The sequence below is a fragment of the Ascidiella aspersa genome, chromosome 1, assembly GCF_963924565.1.
Source record: "Ascidiella aspersa chromosome 1, kaAscAspe10.2, whole genome shotgun sequence".
Taxonomy (NCBI): Eukaryota; Metazoa; Chordata; class Ascidiacea; order Phlebobranchia; family Ascidiidae; genus Ascidiella; species Ascidiella aspersa.
This window is the reverse complement of record NC_139447.1, coordinates 36449143-36470211: the sequence shown is the minus strand read 5'-3', so window position 1 is coordinate 36470211 and position 21069 is coordinate 36449143. Positions and strand designations below refer to the sequence as shown.

General features: G+C 35.0%; 1 protein-coding gene across 1 annotated transcript; it reads left to right on the top strand.

The window, feature by feature from the left end:
- Positions 1-755: 755 nt before the first annotated feature.
- LOC146170316 (structural maintenance of chromosomes protein 1A-like) lies at positions 756-20781 on the top strand. The gene is made up of 26 exons (XM_083380431.1): positions 756-900; positions 1313-1490; positions 2069-2192; positions 2361-2520; positions 3098-3255; positions 3878-4048; positions 4311-4469; positions 4587-4744; positions 5586-5754; positions 6229-6384; positions 6732-6952; positions 7435-7588; positions 8823-8864; positions 9781-9931; positions 10431-10564; positions 11471-11587; positions 12166-12272; positions 13032-13188; positions 13606-13731; positions 14317-14466; positions 15077-15190; positions 16017-16211; positions 17276-17432; positions 18450-18608; positions 19058-19185; positions 20362-20781. The coding sequence occupies exons 1-26, from the start codon at positions 792-794 to the stop codon at positions 20434-20436; spliced, it is 3729 nt and encodes a 1242-aa protein (XP_083236557.1). The 5' UTR covers positions 756-791; the 3' UTR covers positions 20437-20781.
- Positions 20782-21069: the final 288 nt, after the last annotated feature.

The following is a 21069-nucleotide window of genomic DNA, read 5'->3' as shown; positions in this document are numbered from 1 at the left end:
AACCCTGTTTTAGAAAAATAATAATAAAAAAAGTAGTACGACTCAACCATATGTACATTAATGCTATGTCATAATGCTTATACTATTGCTCTATTGTCAATACTGTATTGATCACTCAAGGATTTAAAGCATTTTTAAATCAAAGAGATTATAACTCTTTGTTTACATCCCCCTTTTTAATTTTTTAGGAATAAATTGATCTCCCGCCAATCCTATAAAACGGATGAGCGATATTCACAGTTGCCGATATGTAAATAAAATTAAAATCACAAATTTGTCCAAAACATTTTATAAGCATATGTTTGATAACTTAACGTTTATATCAAGTGCGTTCCAGAATATATGTTAGCACGTGCGTATGGGATAACTGAAGATGGTTTTGTAATGCTTTCATAATGAGTAGAATGTGCGATGTCGATGTGTATAAGTCTCTCGGGTTTAGCCTTGTGAAAAAACGTTTTGTAACTTATTGTGGCAACATCTTAAATACAGAAACGTTACCTTTTTTATTTTATGCGCACTCAAGTCAAATCCATTAACATCTAGAAATAAATTGCACAGTAAAAAATGCACAGTTTTCATCAGAAACTTGCAGAACGGTTCCTATAGCTAACAACAAATCAATTTTGCATGTAAAAAGCATTTTAAAGTCTGTTTTGCGACACTCAACAAATTAAGCTGCTATCTTGCAATTGTCAAAAATTATTATCTTTTACAACTCTATTTTTTTCATTTGCTATTCGTTGAATAGGTTGCATACAGTAGGTGAAGTAAACGCCTGGAGTGCAACGATGAATGGCTACCTCGAAAGTATTGAGGTTGAAAACTTCAAGTCTTATCGAGGAAAAATCGTGATTCCCTTTAAGCGATTTACAGCTATAATTGGCCCAAATGGATCAGGTACAAACTTGCTTTAATATTTGTTGGACTTGTATAAATCTATGGTAGATTTATAGATATTAAAAACACTGTTAGTATAAAATAGGAATATTTTTTTGTTTCAGACTAATTTTCCATTGAAATATCATTTGTTTTGTGTGTCACATCCTTTTGATTGAGTTTTATTGACACAACACCATGTGTCAACTTGTAAACATTACGTTACATTTGCATGAGTAATGATTTAAATGTTGTAGTAATTATTGCAGCATGGTTATAAATAATAGTTCTTGTTTATTTAGCCTCCACATTTAGGAAAATATGTGTACAACGCATCTAAATATAGAACATCCTTAGCTCTATAGCTTTTCAATGTATGACAGAGTGACTTTCTATATTCAACAAATTATAATGTGTTTTTTGACATATTTAGGAAAGTCCAACCTCATGGACGCCATCAGTTTTGTGCTTGGCGAGAAAACCAGTAGTCTTCGTGTCAAGAAACTGTCAGACCTAATACACGGAGCTCCTATTGGCCGACCTGTAGCAAATCGTGCGAGAGTGTCAGCAACTTACTGCGATGGCCAAGGATCCAAAACGGAATTTTCCAGGTAATTTTGCCTTATAGGTTTAGAAGTCTATATGCCTTTTATTATACTGCAACTAAAACTACAAAAATTGCACATCAAACCTTGAAATTTGATGTACATTATGCAATCCATTTTCCATATATGGAAAAATTAAGCCAGTTCTTAAAGTTTCAAATTGAAAGTTCGAAAAAATGACAACAAATTAGTTTACAATTCTGTACCGCGATATTACATTATGCCTGAAAAAATGTATTGCCCTACAGGTAAAGCTTTTGATGTATATTCCAGAACGTCTGGCAAAGGAACTATTACTAACCATTAAAATAATTTAATGGAACACCAAACAAAACTTTATAAAATGCAGCCATGTACAGTAATTCGAATTGTGAATTTAAGTACAGACAAACTGTGACATTAGCGTCTTTTAAACTATTATCCACATTAGAAATACAGATTGTTTTTTTAATTTTATAACAAATTTTAAATTTTGTTTGATATACCTTTTGTTTATTGTAGTAATATTAATTATATATTGTTTTTAAAACAAATGTCATGGATATTTTTTCTGACAAATTACCTTAAGTTTATTTGATGTCTAGGATAATCAAAGGATCTTCAGCTGAGCATCGGGTTAATGACAAAGTTGTAACACATGCTGAATACAACAAAGAAATGGAGAAAATTAACATTTTTATAAAAGTTAAAAACTTCCTCGTTTTCCAGGTTAATTATATTTATTTTTAATTTTCATTATCTCCTATTTTTTGCAAGATTATTTCATTTTTTTAATTTTAATCATAATTTTAGATGAATTAATTCACAAAAAAGATGTATATAGTTTCAAAACTTAACATTTTAACATTTTTAAATTCAAGAACATATTTGTGGTAGGGTCAAGTCGAATCAATTGCAATGAAAAACCCAAAAGAGCGAACCCAGCTGTTCGAAGAGATCAGTGGTTCTGGAGAATTCAAAGAGGATTATGACAAAATGAAGGTGGAGTCGACCAAAACTGACCAGGAAACACAATATTCTTACCACAAAAAGAAAGGTTTCTGAATATTAGCTATATTTAATGGTTAAAACCTTTTTAGGATTTTTTTATTCTAGTAATTAGTTAAAAGTCAATAAAAATTGAATTAAAAAAGAATATATGCATATATATATATATATATTTCAGATATCCTAAAATTACCTAATATTGTTTATTGCTGTTAGCATTCCTCTTATGCAATGTGATCTCTCGGAAAGAGTTATATTGTAAAACAGTGATTCTTAAACTGCAGCACACTAGTATTTCCCAAAAGATTGAAGTGCCCCACAAAACTTTTCGTAATTTGGGGAAATTAGTTATTTGTAATTGTATTACAACTAGGCATACACACAAGCATTTTAGACTTAAATACGCACTATCCTTTAAATATTAGTGAAATTGAGAAATTCTCATATGATTTGTCTTGTGTTAAGGGTGATTGTAAAATTACTCATTTGTTGCTCTTTTGTTGTTCTGTAAAAGTGTGCCGCGAACTATTTAAAAATTATTTAGTGTGCTGCAAGTTAAAATATTTGAGAACCACTGCTGTAAAACGTTATACAATAAACAAACATTAGTGATATTTTGTTTTCAGGTATTGCTGCCGAACGAAAGGAAGCGAAACAGGAGAAAGATGAGGCTGAGAAGTATCGAAAGTTGCACGACGATTACGCCTTGGCAAGACTCCAGCTCATGCTCTTTAAGCTGTTCTATAATGATCGGGAGATGGAGGCAATAAGAGAAGAAACTGATGTAAGATCTATAAATTAATTTTTGGTTATGTAGCTACAGGATCTTGCCAGCCTTCTGGTGAGAAGCATTTTGGGCCCAAATTCTTTGTTTTTTGGCATTCTCTTCAAAGTTAAAATCTGTGTTCACCTTTTATAAACATTGTCAAATCTACCTTTTTGTTAATTTTGAAATAATTTTATTTATGAAATTTTTTTAAAGTAACTTTTTTTGGAATTAATTTCTTCCGTTTTCTGACTTATTGTTTGGTCGCCAAGTTGCCAGCATTCTGCCTTACAGTGTAGCTATATATTTCCTTTTGTTGTTGCACATTGGTGTTTTCTGACTGATTTTAACATTGGCTGAAGTCCATGATCCTGTTGAAATCCTGTTCCTTAGTTGAATGTATTTTTTGATACCAAATTGTTTCAATAGATTAATTTATTAAATATGTGGTGAAAAAGCCTGCTAAAACTGGAATTCATAATGCTGTAAACAGTAAAATCTGTGTATCACATCAGACAAAAAAAAAGCTTAAATTGTTATAGCTCTTTTGTCAAAATTTTTGTCAATTAGATATTTTCCCTAGGGTAATAGATAATGTTAAACCATCCCTATATGTCTTATTTTTCGTGTGTGCATACAGACAAAGAACAAGGACATCAAGCATCACCTTAAAAAGCGCGAGAAGTGTGAAGATGAAATCAAGAAGAGAAAGCAGGAACAGGGAAAAATGCTTCGGGAACTTTCCTCCTTCGATAAAAAGATGTCGGAAAAAGAAACAGAGCTCAACAAAAAGAGACCAATGTATATCAAAGTAAGATCCAATATCAAACTTGTTATTTATAAATATAACACATTAAAAAAAATCATGACCTGTTTATCCATATTGATTTTCCTAAACTTCGACCATAATGGTTTGAGGTTGTAGTAAGACGTAATAAAAATATCAAAGCCCATACTGAAATAGGTAGCATCTTGAACGTTTCGAATAACTCTCTATTCATTTTTAGCACAGTTTGGTATTCTTATTACGTTTTTTCTAAACAATGTACAAAAACACAACTTTTTTTTTTCAGGCAAAGGAGAATACAAACTTTGTGATGAAGAAATTGGAGTCTGAAAAGAAGTCACTTCGCACTGCTGAAAACCGCCACGAGAGCCACATGCATGTCATCAGGGATCTCAAAAAACAACTCGATGACATTGACCAAAAGCGAAAGGAGTTTGATGGACAGGTATTTAATCAGCATTTTTTTAAAGTTCTTTATGCCTTAACAAATGTGTTAAAGTTAATAAACTATAAATTGCAAATAATATAAATGTTATAGATGTTTGGTTGTTAATCTTTTCAGGTCGAAATAGAAAGTCAGAGTGAAGGTCGTGACCTTGAACTTGAAGAATCTCAGATTCACGAGTACAACCACCTCAAGGAGGAGGCAGCAAAGAGATCAACCGCTATCAACACCGAGATTGAACGACTACAACGCGAACAGCAGAGCGACCAAGAAAAGTAAGGGCTTTAATAAATATAGCAATAACGTATAGATCAACGGTCTCAAACTGAGTTCCACGGACCAACTGAGGTTCGTACAGCAGTTTCAGAGGGTCTGCAATAAGAATTAGTCAAGTTTTTAAACATTAGGCTTTAGCGAATGTTTTTGAACATTAGACTATGTTTTAAACAAAATTATCTGTCATAATTATTAGTCTTTATTTATGCTTTATTATTCGATAATAAAGCGTGTTTTATGATGTCTCTTGTGACATCATAAAGCATCTAATATGCCGTACTACTTGCTATCAGCGAATCGTTCGCATTAGTTAGAAAGTTGTTACATTAGAAATTAACGTGACCGCACTAGGGTAAAACATTGGTCAACTTATCCTTAAATTTTTTTAAGGCCGCGAAATGTCAAAATAATTGCCAAGGCTCCAACAGGCAATTTTTTTTTGAAAAGTTTAGGAACCGCTGGTCTACGGTATTTATCAATAAAAAGTTGTATGCTTGTTGTAATGTTTCTTTTTCTAACTACCTAAAATCGATTTAAGGTCCTAAATGCAGTATTAATAGGCTATTTCTTATTTACCAAAACTTTTGTGTGTCACAATATTGATTAATACTACTATCTTGAAGAATGTTTAAAAAAAAACAATAAAAAAGTGTTCAAAAACAACCATTCGGGTAACTGGAAACATAAACAACATGAAAGCTTACGCCATTTTTTCCTCATTTAAAACGACGAAAAGCACATGTTTTGAAGAAGGCTGAGTCATGCGAAAACTAATGGCATTAAAACTGCTAATGCAAAAAATGTCACTCTAATGTAATTTGAATCACTTTATTTCGTTAGGCTTGACGCTGAAAGGCGAAAGAAGAGTGAGCTGTGGGCTCAACAGAAGCAAAAGCAGAAGGAGCTGGAAGAAGCAACTGCCAGGGTGGAAAAGCTAAGAGACTACATCGAGACAAGCCGCAAAACACTCCAGGAACACCAAAAGCTTAGAACTGAATTGGAAAACCAGGTATTCATCGGTGTAGCCGACTAAGTTGAGGCATTCGACTTCGTGCGCCCTTTTTCTAAGCAAATCAAATACGAAACCGTTGATTAGCCGATGTTCACACGAAAATGTATTTACCAAGCCAATGTCCAAACATGACTTTTCAATTTTTTTTCCATCAAACCGAGAAAGACCAATTTATTGAAGTTATTAAATCCAAAAGCTCAGTGTTCTTATTTTTGTAATCAGCAAGTCGATTTTTAACATCGCTTAAAATGAAAATGTTTGATCTTCCATTTGCATCTCATCAATGTCAAACAAGTCAAATGTTTAATACCTCCACAAATCTGACCTCTGTGGTCTCCAATAGTGATGGTAATAATGGCAGTACCACAATACAGATCGTATCAGTATACACATTGACAAAAACCAGTTATTTTAAAGCCGTATTATTATTATTTTAAAGTTATTTTAAAACCGTATTATTCCGGTTAACAGGTTCAAAGCTCGTTCGAGCGAATTCGTGAGATCAACATCGAGTTGGAGGAAGTGCTTCGTAAGCAAGGTGACGCGAAAGTTGATCGGACCGAGAGTTCGCGGCAGAAAAGGCGCCTGGAGTTGCTGGAGACGCTACGACGCCTCTTTCCCGGCGTGGTAAGTAGGGATGGAAACTTTTGTCAACCATGACAGAATGCTGGCGAACATGTCGGCCGAAGAAGCAGCCAGAAAACCGAATGAATTAGTTCCAAAAAATAATGTATTTAAAAATATTTTTTTCTGGTCACAACGTTTTAGATTACTATTTTCCATCCGAATTGCCATGTTTATCGCTAAACATGGCGCGGTTTATAACTGTAGAGCATTTAACTTTATCAAAAAGTATTTTTTTAATTCTTGGTTTTGACTAAAAGACTTAAAATGCTGCTGAACAAAGTAGTAAGATTACTAGAAATATCCAATTGTCCAATTCTGCTAATAACCATTGTTTCTCTTCCCATCAGTACGGCCGCGTCCTGGATCTGTGCGAGCCGGTGCACAACCGCTACAAGATCGCCATCACCAAGGTACTGGGCAAATACATGTACGCGATCGTGTGCGACACAGAGAAGACGGCTCGTGATTGCATCCAGTACATGAAGGAGCAGTGTGCTGAACCAGAGACCTTCCTCCCCCTCGACTACATCGACGCAAAACCTGTGAATGACCAGCTGCGCGAAATAAGGTGCTTATATAGCGTTAGTTCTTCTAAACCAGGGGCGGGCAACTTCTCCAGTCGGCGGGCTCGATATTGGAAAATGGAGTACTTGGCGGGTCGGATTACTAAATTGATACATTAATTGTGTATTTAGCCACCTATACAAGAAATAAATTGTTTTTAAAATGAATTTATTCAAAAAAATCAATCATTATTATTTGACGTAGTAAGTAAGTAGTTGGGGATTGCGGCAGAGTGTGGACGTGGGCCACATATTCATGTAAGACCGGAATCTGTCTGCGGGACGCTCAAAAACCCGTCGCGGCTGTCCACAGGGTTAGCTAATGACTGAAGTCTGCCTATTCTAAGTTGCAATAGCATCTAAACAATTATAGTGTTATATAAAAACGTTTTATTAGTATCACCGATTGCCAGAGTAGTACCCCCTCTTTTGTGGAATATCTTGGGAAATGCACAGTTACAAATCTGACCATTTGTTTTATTTGAAGGGAGCCACGAGGTGTGAAGCTGGTTATCGATGTGATAAAGTACGAACTGCCTGTGATAAAGCGAGCGCTCATGTTCACTTGCGGGAACTCACTGGTTTGTGAGAATGCAGACGATGCCAGGAAAGTCGCTTTTGGACAGGTTCAGCGGCACAAGGTACTTTTATGATGTTATGTATATGATATAATAATTGTCTCCAAGAGTCCGACTCCAACGAAATGAACGGATTCCCTAGCCCTGCTATGATAACAGCAAAGCTTACGAATTGTAACGCTCATAACCAAAATGCCTAAGTTATGTTTTTCTAGATTTTTTAGATGTTTTGCTTAATCCACTCCTTGTTAACATCCCCATCCATAGAAAAAGTCATATAGGCTTTGGATTTTATTCAGCTACCGATATTTATTTGTGAGTAAAATATACTGCATTCCAAACCCTTACGCAATACCTCATTGAAACGTACATATAGTACTTGAGTGGCTGTTGAAAGTATACTGACCACATGCGATTTAAACGGACTATTTACCACTATTATAACTAAACTATGTACATTCTTCGAATACTCTTTTTATACCATACACAACTCTTTTTAGTATTGTTACTAAACTATCCATTGGTAAGTTGTATTACACGGAGAGGTGAGAAACGTCACGTAATTTCACTTATTATAACAAAACTATGTACATTATCCGAAATATTCGTTCAGCGACACAAGGTACAGTTCTAATGTTATGTCTTTGATATAAGGGATGTCATATGTACTTTGTATTTTAATCCGCTACCTATATTCATTTATGAGCAAAATATACTGCATTACAATTACAAACCCTTGCCCAATACTCCATTGACAAATTCCTAGTATGGATTTATGATCTACTTAAACTGTATAATAACTGTCGGCCTAAATCTGAACTTCATTATTTTGTGTAACAACGCGTGAAACACATTTTGACACAATACAGGTCAATTAAGCATTATATATTTTGCACACATATACCATACTAAGCTCTCCGATTTCCATATGATATTGAATTTCCAGTTTGCAGTACATCTATTGTACTTGTTTTTAAGTGGCATCTGGTCAAGGCTAAGTGACCAATTGGATAACTTGAACGGACTATTTACTATTATTACGTTGTTCTTTCATTCTCGCCGAACATATTTTGCATTGCTAATGTTTCTTATGTATTGTTTGCTTCTTTTTTTTATCGTTGATATTTCCTATTTTTTGTTGTAATCTGAATTCCTTATACCATCAGGGTTAACTGACTCGATAACCATTTTGTGGTTCTTCGTTGATCCTTTGCTACTGTGTTCGCATTGTAGCAACAAAATAAACAGTTATTATAACTTAACTATGTATTGTACATTATCCAAATATTCTTTCCAGGACGGATTCGGCCAGCAAGACGGAGTTGTTAGGCGCAACCAGGTTATTTAGCGTGGCTTGCTGTCATAAGTGTGTAATGCAAGAATGCATGCCTGTCGCACTAACAATTTAACACTATCACGTTTTGCTTTGCATGTCTTTGTAGATTAGCAATGGTTGAACCAGCTGGGTCGTAAACTGTGCATCACCAAACTAATCTGTTGTTTACAATACTAATTACTAATCTGTTGTGTGTGCAAGTTTGGGAAAATAATTATTTTAATTTAACGCATGTTTAAACACGTAAAGAATCTTTGCCTTGAGGTGATCGTTTTCGCGTTTCAAACTTTTTTTTTACATAAGTGCAATGCGGAAAAATTTGATTCAAATTAAACTCCTATTTTCTGTTTTATTTACCAAAACAAAACTTTAGCAACATTTTAGTCTTTCTAACCGGATTTATAACTACGTTTCTGAATTTTACGTTAATGCTAGCTAACAATTACAGTGATAACGTTTTTCTTCAAACATCTATATAGATTTGCATAATCTGATTATATATAGTATATAAACTAAGATTATTTCTTGCAAACTCGTATGCACATAATGCATGACAACTGTCACCTAAACGCGGTGCACCTTTCCTGCTATCTACGTCCACTTCATAAATCTGTAATCTACAGATAGATTATAAAATATATATTTTTAGTAATATACTATTTACCATTGTCATGGTTTATGGTGCGTAAAAAAGAATTATTGTAGTAAATCACGTGTAGTAAAAAACTTTTTTTGCTTGCATTTGCAACGCTCATTTCAATCAGTGTTTTTAAGTTCCAGGGTGTTGCTGTTAAAACAATTTCGAAAAAATCATTAATAATTGTGTTTAGCTTTGCTTCACAAAACTATTTTTATTACGTTTTCTAAACTTTTTTTTTTAAGTCTGAAGAAATATATTGTAATGAAAGTTTTCCTGTAGGCTGTAGCGTTGGACGGAACTCTGTTCCAAAAGTCTGGCGTTATTTCGGGAGGAGCGACCGACCTTAAGAAGAAGGCTCAGCGTTGGGACGAGAAGGTTCTCGATCATTTGCAGTCAAGGAAGGAAAAACTTACCGAGGAACTTAAACAGGGTAATTTAGCTCGTTTCTGTATATTCACAGTCTTGAATCTTTGACAGTCTTTCGAATTGATTTACACATTAAAAAACTGTTTTTTTCTAGTTTTTGAATAATCTTTAAATTTATTTTATTTTCAGCTTAAGTTATGCGTCTTGAAAATTACGTTTAAAAGATATAAAAATGTTTTTTTTTTTAATTTTTGTGACCATGGCAGATTGGCAGTATTTTTTTTTGTTTACGAATTATATTCAAAAATTGTTTGAGTGATTCAATTGTAGGTCTTGTAAAACCTACAAATTTTCTTTTAAATATTTTTGAATGTTTACAAATTATTTTCCTAAAATTGTGTGTCAACTCTAGTTAACTATTTCAATTATGCTTTTTGTAACTTGTTGGTAAAACAGTAACACCCAAAATACAATTCCACCTTTATGTAAGTTTTTTAAATCACATTATTCTCCAACACCTACTTTTGCGTGTACACAAAAGTTCACTGATGATCTTTTTTCAGAAATGAAGAAAAAGCGGAAAGAGGCCGACCTTAAGAACGTCACAAGTCAGATCGGGGGTCTGGAGAATCGCATTAAGTATTCACAGAGCGATCTCGACAACACGGAACGCAGAAGTATGAAGGAACACGATGAGGTACATGCATTGAACACTGTAGTGTGCAGTCCTATTATTATATTTGAAATATGATCGCCCGATGAAGTACGGGTCTGGTGATAAGCTCCACAATATGACCTATATTGCAAGTCTTAATTCGTTGACCCCTCACAATTTAAGCCAGATCCCCCCTGTTTATTAGGGTAAAAATACGATAAATGTGTAAAGGCACGTTTACTGTATCTCTGATTTACGTAACGAAATTGTCTCTTTGAAAAACGCTTTTTTTAGTTGCAAAATGTGTCTACATACCAACAGTGCAGTCAATTTGTTGTGCTAGGACCTTTTTTAATTGGATTAAAGATTATTATTTCCTATGTCAGTGATTTTAACGTACCAGGCTACAATTAAACTTGAGGTAACAATAAACAGCTGATTAATCACGTGACTTTTTGTGGACAATGGGCTCAACCAAGCCAAGTACAAACAAAATTCCACGCACAGTTCTGCGCAGCGCAGCTGTAGTGTATACGGTTGCCAGGATCAAGCCTGCGCAGTCGCAGTCGGAGTCATAACCAAGTCAAGTATTTTCAAATAAATAACAAGTCCAGTCCCAGTCCGAATCAAGACCTTGACCTAAGAATAAAACGTTAACTGATAAACTCGTGAAAAAAATGTCGCTTAAAACTAAACCTTATAAATCTAACCATGTAAAGTACAGCAGTCGGCGACCCAACCAAATTATGCGACCTAAGTTTTACGTCACGGCGACCTGATTTTTTACGCCTGTTTTCATTTGTCAAACAAACTCAGCTTAAAAAAATTAAAAATAACACAAACAGCGCAAGACTTTCGTATTGTCTCGTCTAAAGAGGCATTTTCAAATCGCAAAACAGACGTGAAGAGACTTTTACAATTTGTATTTGCTTTCATTGTGCTCCACAGAAAATCGACGAGCTCGAACAGGATCTGCAGAACTTCGAACCTCGCTTCATGGAAATCGAAGAGCGGATGAGAGACCGTGAGAAGGACATAGACCAGTACAAGTCAACAATGAACGCTGTAAGCCGTACTAACTGCTATACAAATATAAATCTAGACCGAAAACATTTTGGAGTATAATATTTCATTTCTCCCAGCACCCAGTGATTTTAATTAAGTTCATGGCGCTTTTTAGTTTCTTATTTTCGGGCAATTTTACCCCTGGAATAATTTTCTTTATCTTTTAAATTAGGGAAAAAACATTATTTCTTCCCATATGTCTAGGGTAGCCAACCGACTGTCACATTTTAACTGGCCGATCGCGTCGAATATGTGTTACGTCATCACAGTAGCTGTCGCACACAAGCGGAACATTCAAATGACCAATTGTAGTCTGGACAAGCCTAATAAAGCGTTATTTGACTTAACAAATTAACCTCCATGGCTGGCTTGGAATGCAATTAACGCTCAAAATGTTTAATAAGTGACTTTTTTTACAGAACCATTCGATCTAGGGTCTCTATAAATATTTTAGTCGATCGCAATCAAACATAAGTCGGCCACACCTGGTATATGCCGTTATTGTCTGTCTGTGCAACCACGGTTAATTGATTATTATGACCCTTTTTCCAATGTTTTCTTTTAACGACTTTGTTCAGGTCGAGGACGACGTGTTCCGGACCTTTTGCGTCCAGATCGGCGTGCCAAATATCCGGGTCTACGAGGAGCGGGAGCTGCGCAGACAGCAGGAGACCCTAAAGAAAAGGTAGAAAGTGAAATTGTAAACGATGCTGTGAAATATTAACTGGAAGTTGAAATCTGATCGGCAAAAAAATCGTTTGTTACTTGGGAGATATATTCATGATACGATATTCAGCCAAATAACAATTTTAGCTTTTTTACCTGGGTATATGTATATTATATATCTTTCATCATTTATGGTGTTAAACATAGGCTCTTCAATAAATACACCCTTTTAGCTACATCACTAAAATTTTCACATACAAAAGTGGGAAACAGGCTGAGTTTCTAAACAAACTCAAATCAAGTCGGGTCGAAAAAATAAAAACAACAGATGAGAATATACAAAGTTACTCTATTCCAATAGAAAGCTGTTTCAGGTCGAGGGTAAAAAATAGAGTAATACGGGTCAAGAGTGAAACAGATAAAGTAATCGGCCAGGATACGGCCTGATTTTACTCCAGCGACTCAAAATCAAGGTTCTGCGGGCTTCTATTCCGCCTAAATTCGACAAGAACTTACATAGAGCAACAGATATGAGAATGTCCACGAATTACTTTATCCAAATAGAAAACTAATTTAGGTCGAAATTGAAAAAATAAATCTTAAGGAGTACTACTCTTAAGGAGCAAGAGTATAAACAGATAAAGTAATCGGACCGGAAGCGGACTGATTTAATCCAGCGACTAAAATTCGAAGTTTTTTGCTTAAATTCGACAAAACGCGGGCTTTAATTGCGTCTAAATTCGACAGGAACTTACGCACTTTAAACGATTTCTGTCAGGCTCGAGTTCGACAACCAGAAGTCTCGCCTAAGCAACCAGCTTGAGTACGAGAACTCGCTGGACACTTACCAGAACGTTGTCAAGTGGCGTGATATGATCAAGAATGATGAGAGCAACATCGAGCATCTGAAGCGGGAGGAAAAACGAGCCATGAAGGTAATTATCACTGCGCCATTTTAAACCATAGGTAATTTTATCTTTGATAAGCAAATTTGGGTGAATGCATGGCGCTGTAAACATTTCTAATGTGTTTTTTTTTAATGTTTAACCTCCCGTAAGACTTGTTTGTGAATATGATATGCTTACTGTCTTAAAAAACTATATATTCGAACATGTTCGAGTGAGTTACAATTTTATCACTCCTTTGTTATACGACGTCCTGATAAAAAAAGAGTCGTTTTGTTTAAGTAGCGGTCTTGTGATACTGATAGGTGTCGTTTTTGAAAGAGAACAAATGTCATGCGTCTTTGCTACAAATTTTTTTTTACAAAGATGCGCTCTTTTATATATTAGAGTAAAGTTTTCATTTTTGTGCAAAATCTCAAAATTTTAATCCCCCTCCCCATCTTCCAGATGATCCAGGAAACAGAGGATGAGCTTCAAGCTCTCAAGGCCTCCAAGATCCAGAAGAAACACGAGAGTGATGAGAAAGCATCGGGGGTGGAAGATGCCAGGAAGGAACTCGCAAAGATCAACAAGGTGGGTATCGCTGGAAATTATGGATCGACCGATATCATTTTTTTGACCGATAACCGATATCAACCCGATTTTTCTACGTTTTTTGCCAACTGATTTTTACCTGTAATATAGTCAAAATTTGAATCAATTGAAATTAAATCAAAATAACATTTTAGTTTATTTACTATTTTGCATACTAACTTTGCATGATGTTAAATAGAACAATGTTGGCAAAAAAAAACACGAATCTTGCTTGATCTTACGAAAAAACTGTATCATATTTTCTTAGTAAAATATCGGCCAAAATTTACCGATAACGCAAAATATCGGCCGATATTATCGGTATGTCTAGTGGAAACGCTGCCCAAACGATGTTAATGAAAGAAGATTTTAGGATCGACAATTGTTCTGTATGTTGCAAACGTACTTTTGGACTCTTTTGCGAAGTTCGTTTTTAAGGGTTTACATAATAGGTATACTGTAGTAGTGTTTCAGCGTTTGGTATTTTAACCCATTTTAAAATCTACTGTTAAGTTATGACTTGAAGCGTTCAGGTCTTTAAAATAAGATTATTTTAAAAAACTTAAAATTGTATTATTTTTACAGGAGATGAGTCAGTACCAGAAGCTGATCACAGCTCAGGAGTTGAAGCTTGAACAGAAGAAGGAAGTTCGCCACTCGCTCCTCCAGCAATGCAAGATGGACGACATCCCACTTCCCTTTAAGAAGGGCGATATGGAAGAAGTGGAGCATTCGGTGAGTGGGATAACTACTCACTAGCTCAGATAGAAAATGCTAGAAATTTTGATAAAATGACGAGGGGCTTAAAAATTTTAGGAAATATGGTATTTATCAGATCTTGTGCGAAAACAAAATAAAATGGCGTAAATTAGCGATTACAACGGCAAATAACACACTAAAATGTTAGAAAGATTCTACTGACATGAAAATGTCTGACTTTAATTTTAATTCTTGAGAATATTTTTTTGCTAAAGTAATGGTTGTCATTTAATGTAGTTTATGATCAAACCCGAATTTTTCTATTACAGTTTTGTTTTAAGTTTATGATTTTTTATAAAACTTCGTCTATAAGTGATTTTTAGCATAAAATTGCAAGGTTTAATTTCCCAACGACTACTCACTAGCTCAGAAAAACAATTGCGCTACCGATGTGTTACGTTATTTATCAGTGTTTTTAGCAAAAAAGAATAATTTTTTTCCCAATGTAGACTGTTAAGGTTAACAGTGAGTTTGCCTTGACATTGTAGTTTCTCTACCAATCAACGGTTATGTTGTATGACACGTCGATAGTTTTCATACATTTCTTGTCATGCACTTTTCACAGTAGGTCCTTGTTCTTTGACAGGATTTAACGTCGGAGCAGTCAAGCGTGGCCACCAGCAGTCAGCACACTAGCGCCATCTATGAGCGAGAGGCAAAACTCGAAGTGGATTTCAAGAAGCTGCCGCACGATTTAAAGGTTGGTTCCCTTGTTGGAATAACAAAAAAGCTATTTTTTTTAAGAACATGGGTTGTTCAAAATGGAACCTTTATTCAAATTCCAAGATTTCAGAAGTCGGCCTGTAGCACCACAGGAGTTTTTGGAAAAGTGTTCGTAGACTGCATCAATGGTCTTTTTTATTTTGCCCCCTTTGTCAAATTGGCTTGCAACGTCTATACATTCACTAGTGATAATAAGGTGTTTCCCAAGATCAAAAATGTATAACTGCAGGCAGAGATTTTGATGTTCTAATTTAACAAACTCCCTTTAAAAAACCATAAATATTGTAACTGTTTTTAAAATACATTGGTTATGAAATAACTGAGACTTTAAATATACTGCTTACTGCTGTTGCCAGACCTTGTATCAATTGTAAAATTGTTCATTCTGGGAATATTTTTTATTAAATATGACAAGACGTTTTGAATCTATACAGGAAATCTTCATCAGGAGCATGATATTGCAACATGGAGAAAATATATAAGATTTTATAAGAATATCCAAGCCCATACAGAAGTAGGTATCATTTTGAACGTTTTGAAAAATTCTTTATTCTTTTTCAACACAGTTTGACATAGTCCCAACTCCCAACATAGTTAAAAATGAATAAAGAGTTATTCGAAACGTTCAAAATACTACCTACTTCTGTGTGGGCTTTAATGTTTTTATTACGTCCTACTACAACCTACAACCATTATGCCCCAAAATTTAAGACTTTATTTTGTTTAATACTTTAAAACGGTGTAATTGTCTTGAACCCTAGACACAAACATGGACAATAAAATTTCATAAAAAAAACTTGCAGCACCTTGATTTGGACGAAGTTAAACGGGAGAGCGATCGTCTCCAGTCACGCATGAACGACCTCTCGTCCACCATCCAGCGGATATCTGCGCCCAACATGAAGGCAGTCTCACACCTCGACGAAGTAAAGTCGCGATATCACGAGACAAAAGACCAGTTCGACAGCCTCCGCAAACGCGCAAAGAGAGCCAAGCAGGCAAGTACACACCTGCCATGTTTTGTCACCTTATTCTGTATGGTAAAATTCGCTTTGTTTTTTAACCCAATTTATATCCGTGAAACAGTTTGCTTTTGCTATACATTACGTTGGTGTTGTTTGCAGATCAAAATATCACTTCGACGGGTTTACCCTTTTTTTCTATATTTAATATTTTATTTTGATGAAAACCATATAAAGCCAGCCCTTACCTTTGTAGAAGTTGAGTAATTTAGCCCATGCTTTTAGAGATAACCATTCAACTCTTCGATCCTACGAAACTTAAGCAAATCATTTTAGATAAAAGAAAGCAATTCGACGACCATTCGAAACATTTAGGAGAAGGATATTTTGACTTATACTGGCATTGCCAGTCTGATTTCAAAATAAGTTTGACATTTTACACTTTTGAAAAGCATTCTGTTTGGCATTGCTTCTTTAAAGTGTGCGGAAACTACCATTTAGAATATATAACCCAGTGTTTCCAAACCTTTTTTGGCGGCGATCAAAGTATTAGGCGTCAGTATAACAGGGAAGCTTTGGCGACACAATTTCCTTCACTGAACTTTTTGTAAGTGAACAAAACATTAGACAAATAGCATAATTTAAATAATAAAGGCCGTGTCGTCATATTGCCTCCACACTTTCTTCAAATTTTGAAGAAATCTTCCTCAGAACCAGTCTCTGATATAGTTTATAGTAGGCGACCCAACCGCACCAAATCGCGACCTAATTTTGCGGCACGACCCAGGGGTTGGGAAATACTTATCTAACCCAATCCGAGCCTGTTTTCTATCATACCAACCACCGATTGACAAACACGGATAGTTTCTAGATAAAAAAGTTAAAATAAAGAAGATTTAAATAGAGTTTTGAAAAGTATCTGTCTAATTCTAAACCAAGCGTTTTTTAATTTTTGCCAACCAAACCCTTGTTAAAGACCTTGACTTGATTATTTGTAATTTAACCGAGTATTTTTTAGTTCAGTTATCATACCCTAATAGGAAACAGATAATGAAATTCCTGTTGCTAAAGTATAACACCAGCAACCAATTTTCGCGCAGGATTTCGAAATGGTGAAGAAGAAGCGTTTCGAGCATTTCAACCAGTGTTTCGATTACGTGGCAACCAAGATTGACGACATTTACAAGGACCTTTCGCGAAACAACAGCGCACAAGCTTTCCTGGGGCCCGAGAACCCAGAGGAACCTTACCTGGAAGGTGGGAATTTTTTGATACTTTACATTTCGTTAAAATATAAACGTCAGAATTTGTGGAACGTTTATCCCACTTTTAAGATTTAATTTGATATTTTTAGCTTGTTTAATGTTTCGAAGTAAAAATTAATTTGTCAGAAAAAAAAATTAAACAAAATTTAAAGAAAAGTTTTGTAGAATAAAATAAAGTGTAGAACTAAGTAGCATTTTGAACTTTTCGAATAAATCTTTATTGATGGATTCGTGTTTTCTCACTACGCTGAAAATGAATAAAGAGTTAAAGTAGTAGTAATTAGTTCATTTCTATGGTCCTTATTTATAAAATTGTTTACATTGGATCGTACAATGGCCCGTTAGCCATAATTTATACACAACAGTCACCTTTAGTAGTTAACTTTCCCCAAACTCCCATCTTTGAAGAATATTTCGTTGTGTTGGATTTAAAACGACGCGCAATTTGGCAAAACTGATTAACACACTTTGTCTTGTGCTTAACCGTATTGGTAACTTGTTTCACAAACACAGACACGTAATGTAAAACGCTGAGTATACCCAAAAAACGCACCATCGCTTGCTGTGCTTTTAGTTTAGTGTTAAATGGCAAGTTTGGCAAAAATACTGTACAAATTAAAAAAAAAAATAGGAAGTGTGTCACCCTCCCTAAAATCTCTAGAACCGTTCCGCTTCGAACAACAATTATGGTCTTTAAATAAATATGCATTTCGTCATATAAATAAATGGCATCATCAGTTTGTCTTAATTGGAGTGAATATTTGAAACACAAAATTGAGTTGTGCTTCAATTAGAAAAAAATAATAGGCAATTTTTTTAATGTGATGCCAACAACTTCTGTCATCAGAATATTTATATTAAAAGTTTTAGACCTTGCTGACTGGTTGTTGTTGTTCGAAGCGGTGCGCTTCTTAAGCTTTATAAGATAAGTGTACGACTTAAGCGAAATCTTCTCAATGGTCTCTATTCAATGGTCTCTATTTAAAAAAAATATTTTCAAATCCTCCAGGAACGACGTACAATTGCGTGGCACCTGGCAAACGCTTCCGACCAATGGACAACCTCTCTGGTGGTGAGAAGACGGTGGCTGCACTCGCCCTTATATTCGCAATACACGATTACCAGCCTTCACCTTTCTTCGTTCTCGATGAGATTGATGCCGCCCTTGGTGAGACGGCTTAATATTGCGTTTAGTTTTTAAATATATTTTTACATTTTTTTCTTTTCCTATTGCTTCGTGTTTCAGCCCTCTAATCCTTTTTTTTATTTCACTTGTTCGCTTTTACTCATTTTGTTTTGGTTTTAGTATTTTTAGCATGATTTTCTCATTAATTAGTTTTAAACTAGTTTATATCATTTTTACCCCTATTTTAATTTTTATTTTGGTACTTTTTCTGTTTAACTTTACCCTATTTAACCCAGTTTTATACCCTTTTTATTTGCTGACCCCGTGCTTAGTATACCTTGTTTCTCCCAATGTAAATCGTTTTTGTCCTAAAAGGTCTTTCTGAGTTGCCTAACAAGTTTATTTTCAATATTTTAAAACGAACTTTTAAATGTAATTCATGTTTCAATTACTCGGTTTGACACAGCGATTTCCAATTTACGTTCTTTCAGATAACACCAACATCGGCAAGGTGGCAGAGTACATCAAACAAATGTCGACCAAAGTGCAGTGCATCGTCATTTCACTGAAAGAGGAATTCTACAACAAAGTCGACGCCCTGGTCGGCATTTACCCTGAGGTAAACATAATTGTTGTTCTAATGCCCAAAGCAAAGTTTTCATTCATTTAATGTAACTTTGTTCAATAAAAGCACAATCGCACTTTTAGCACAGCATGTGATGTGGTTTTGATAAAACCTGCCAGAAACTGCATCAATCACCTACTTTTTTTGACTTTCTGTGAGTGTTCGTCCCAACCTATCCACACAAACACCAATTTCGCTTTTTTTTATGCTGTTGCAAATAACCGGACTTCTGAACAAGGGGGGGTTACTTAGTTTTATTTCTTGATTACTTTGTTTTCTTTCTTAAGTTGCAAATCTTAATTCAACGCAAGCTTTGTGTAAAAAACTAATCTATTTTAGACTGCATAAGTCAGGGATGGCCAAAGATTGTTCCAATTTCAATACCAGATTCAATTATAGTATCAGCAGTCATCCTATACTAGGGTATTATCGATGCTGATCCAAGAGCAGATTAACAAAATTAATTTCAGTTAAGATTTTCGATCTAACTCCGTGATTCCTCCCAGAAAATCTAAATTTATCAAACAATAGTAGGACAGGGAGTAAATAAACTTCTTTAACGCCAAATATTGACTTTTTAATCTATAATAAATTTTTTTAGACGGTTTAATTTCATCTATTTCTCTTGGGCATAGTAATGACGTCATTTAGTATCGGTTCGGCTCGAGATACTTTTTGTCCAAAATATCGGGAAATAATATCAAAATAAAATATATCGAACACCCTAATTGTTTGCAAGCAAGCCAATTTCGCTCGAAAAGACTGCAATGAAAACTCACTTCATGTCCGCAACCTTGGCAGCTCAGTAATTGTAGCTGCTGTGCCTGAATGGACGAGTTAATAAAATCGTAAGTTAGACTAATAAGACTATCATGAAAATTTCGACTATTTTGAAAATTAATAAAGAGTTATTCGAAACGTTCAAAATTTTACCCACTTCTGTATGGGCTTTGATTTTCTTATTACGTCTTACTACAACCTCCAACCATTATGCTCCTGTGAGTTTCTTTCTAAACGACCTTGTTTGCAAATAATATTTACCGCGTTACTGGTTTACAATCGTTCCAAAACAGTGTCCTATTGGGAATTAACATAACTTCTTTGCTGATTGTTAAAATTTCAAACAGTATTTTTAACGATATATATTTCACTTTCTTTTCCATTTAACAGCAAGCAGACGGCTGCATTGCCAGCAAGGTCGTCACCCTTGACTTATCGTGCTACCCCGATCAGCCTGCCGAGTGATGATCAGCTGTTCGTGGACCTACAATTGCGAAACTTTGCACCACTGCCTTTGATTCGTGTTGCCGGAAAAACAAGATGTCCATAAAAACTAAAAGTGCTATTGCGTTGTTTTCATTGCAACACCACGAAGCTATTTCTTGACTGGGACCTGTGCATTTTTTAGCATATCTATTGTACAATATACTAAACAGTTGCTTATCCAAAGTATTGTGACTGAACTTACTACACACATAATAGATCTTGTTAACTTTTGTACCCCTAAACAATGACTTAATGTTTATAAATCATCCGAACTGATTTGTTCCATTGTGTACAGAATGTTGTTACCATTTCTATCCGTTGGTTGCCAACACGAATGTTCTCTCAATCTCTTGGTTTGGTTCACGTGTCAGTTGAAATGGCGTAAGTCAGTACTAGCAATAGCATTGAGCGAAAGGGTTCTACAAAGACTTGTTTCAAGTTGTATTTAATTTTGACTAACGAAAACAAGGTAATCAAAAGCTTTTTATCTGGAACTCGTATTAGCGCAATGTTGGCAAAAATTCTCCACCAGAACCGGCGTATTCTATCCGGGAACCACTTCTTTTACAAACTGGAGGCAATTTCGCTTAATTTTTGTCTAGTTAAAGCAGA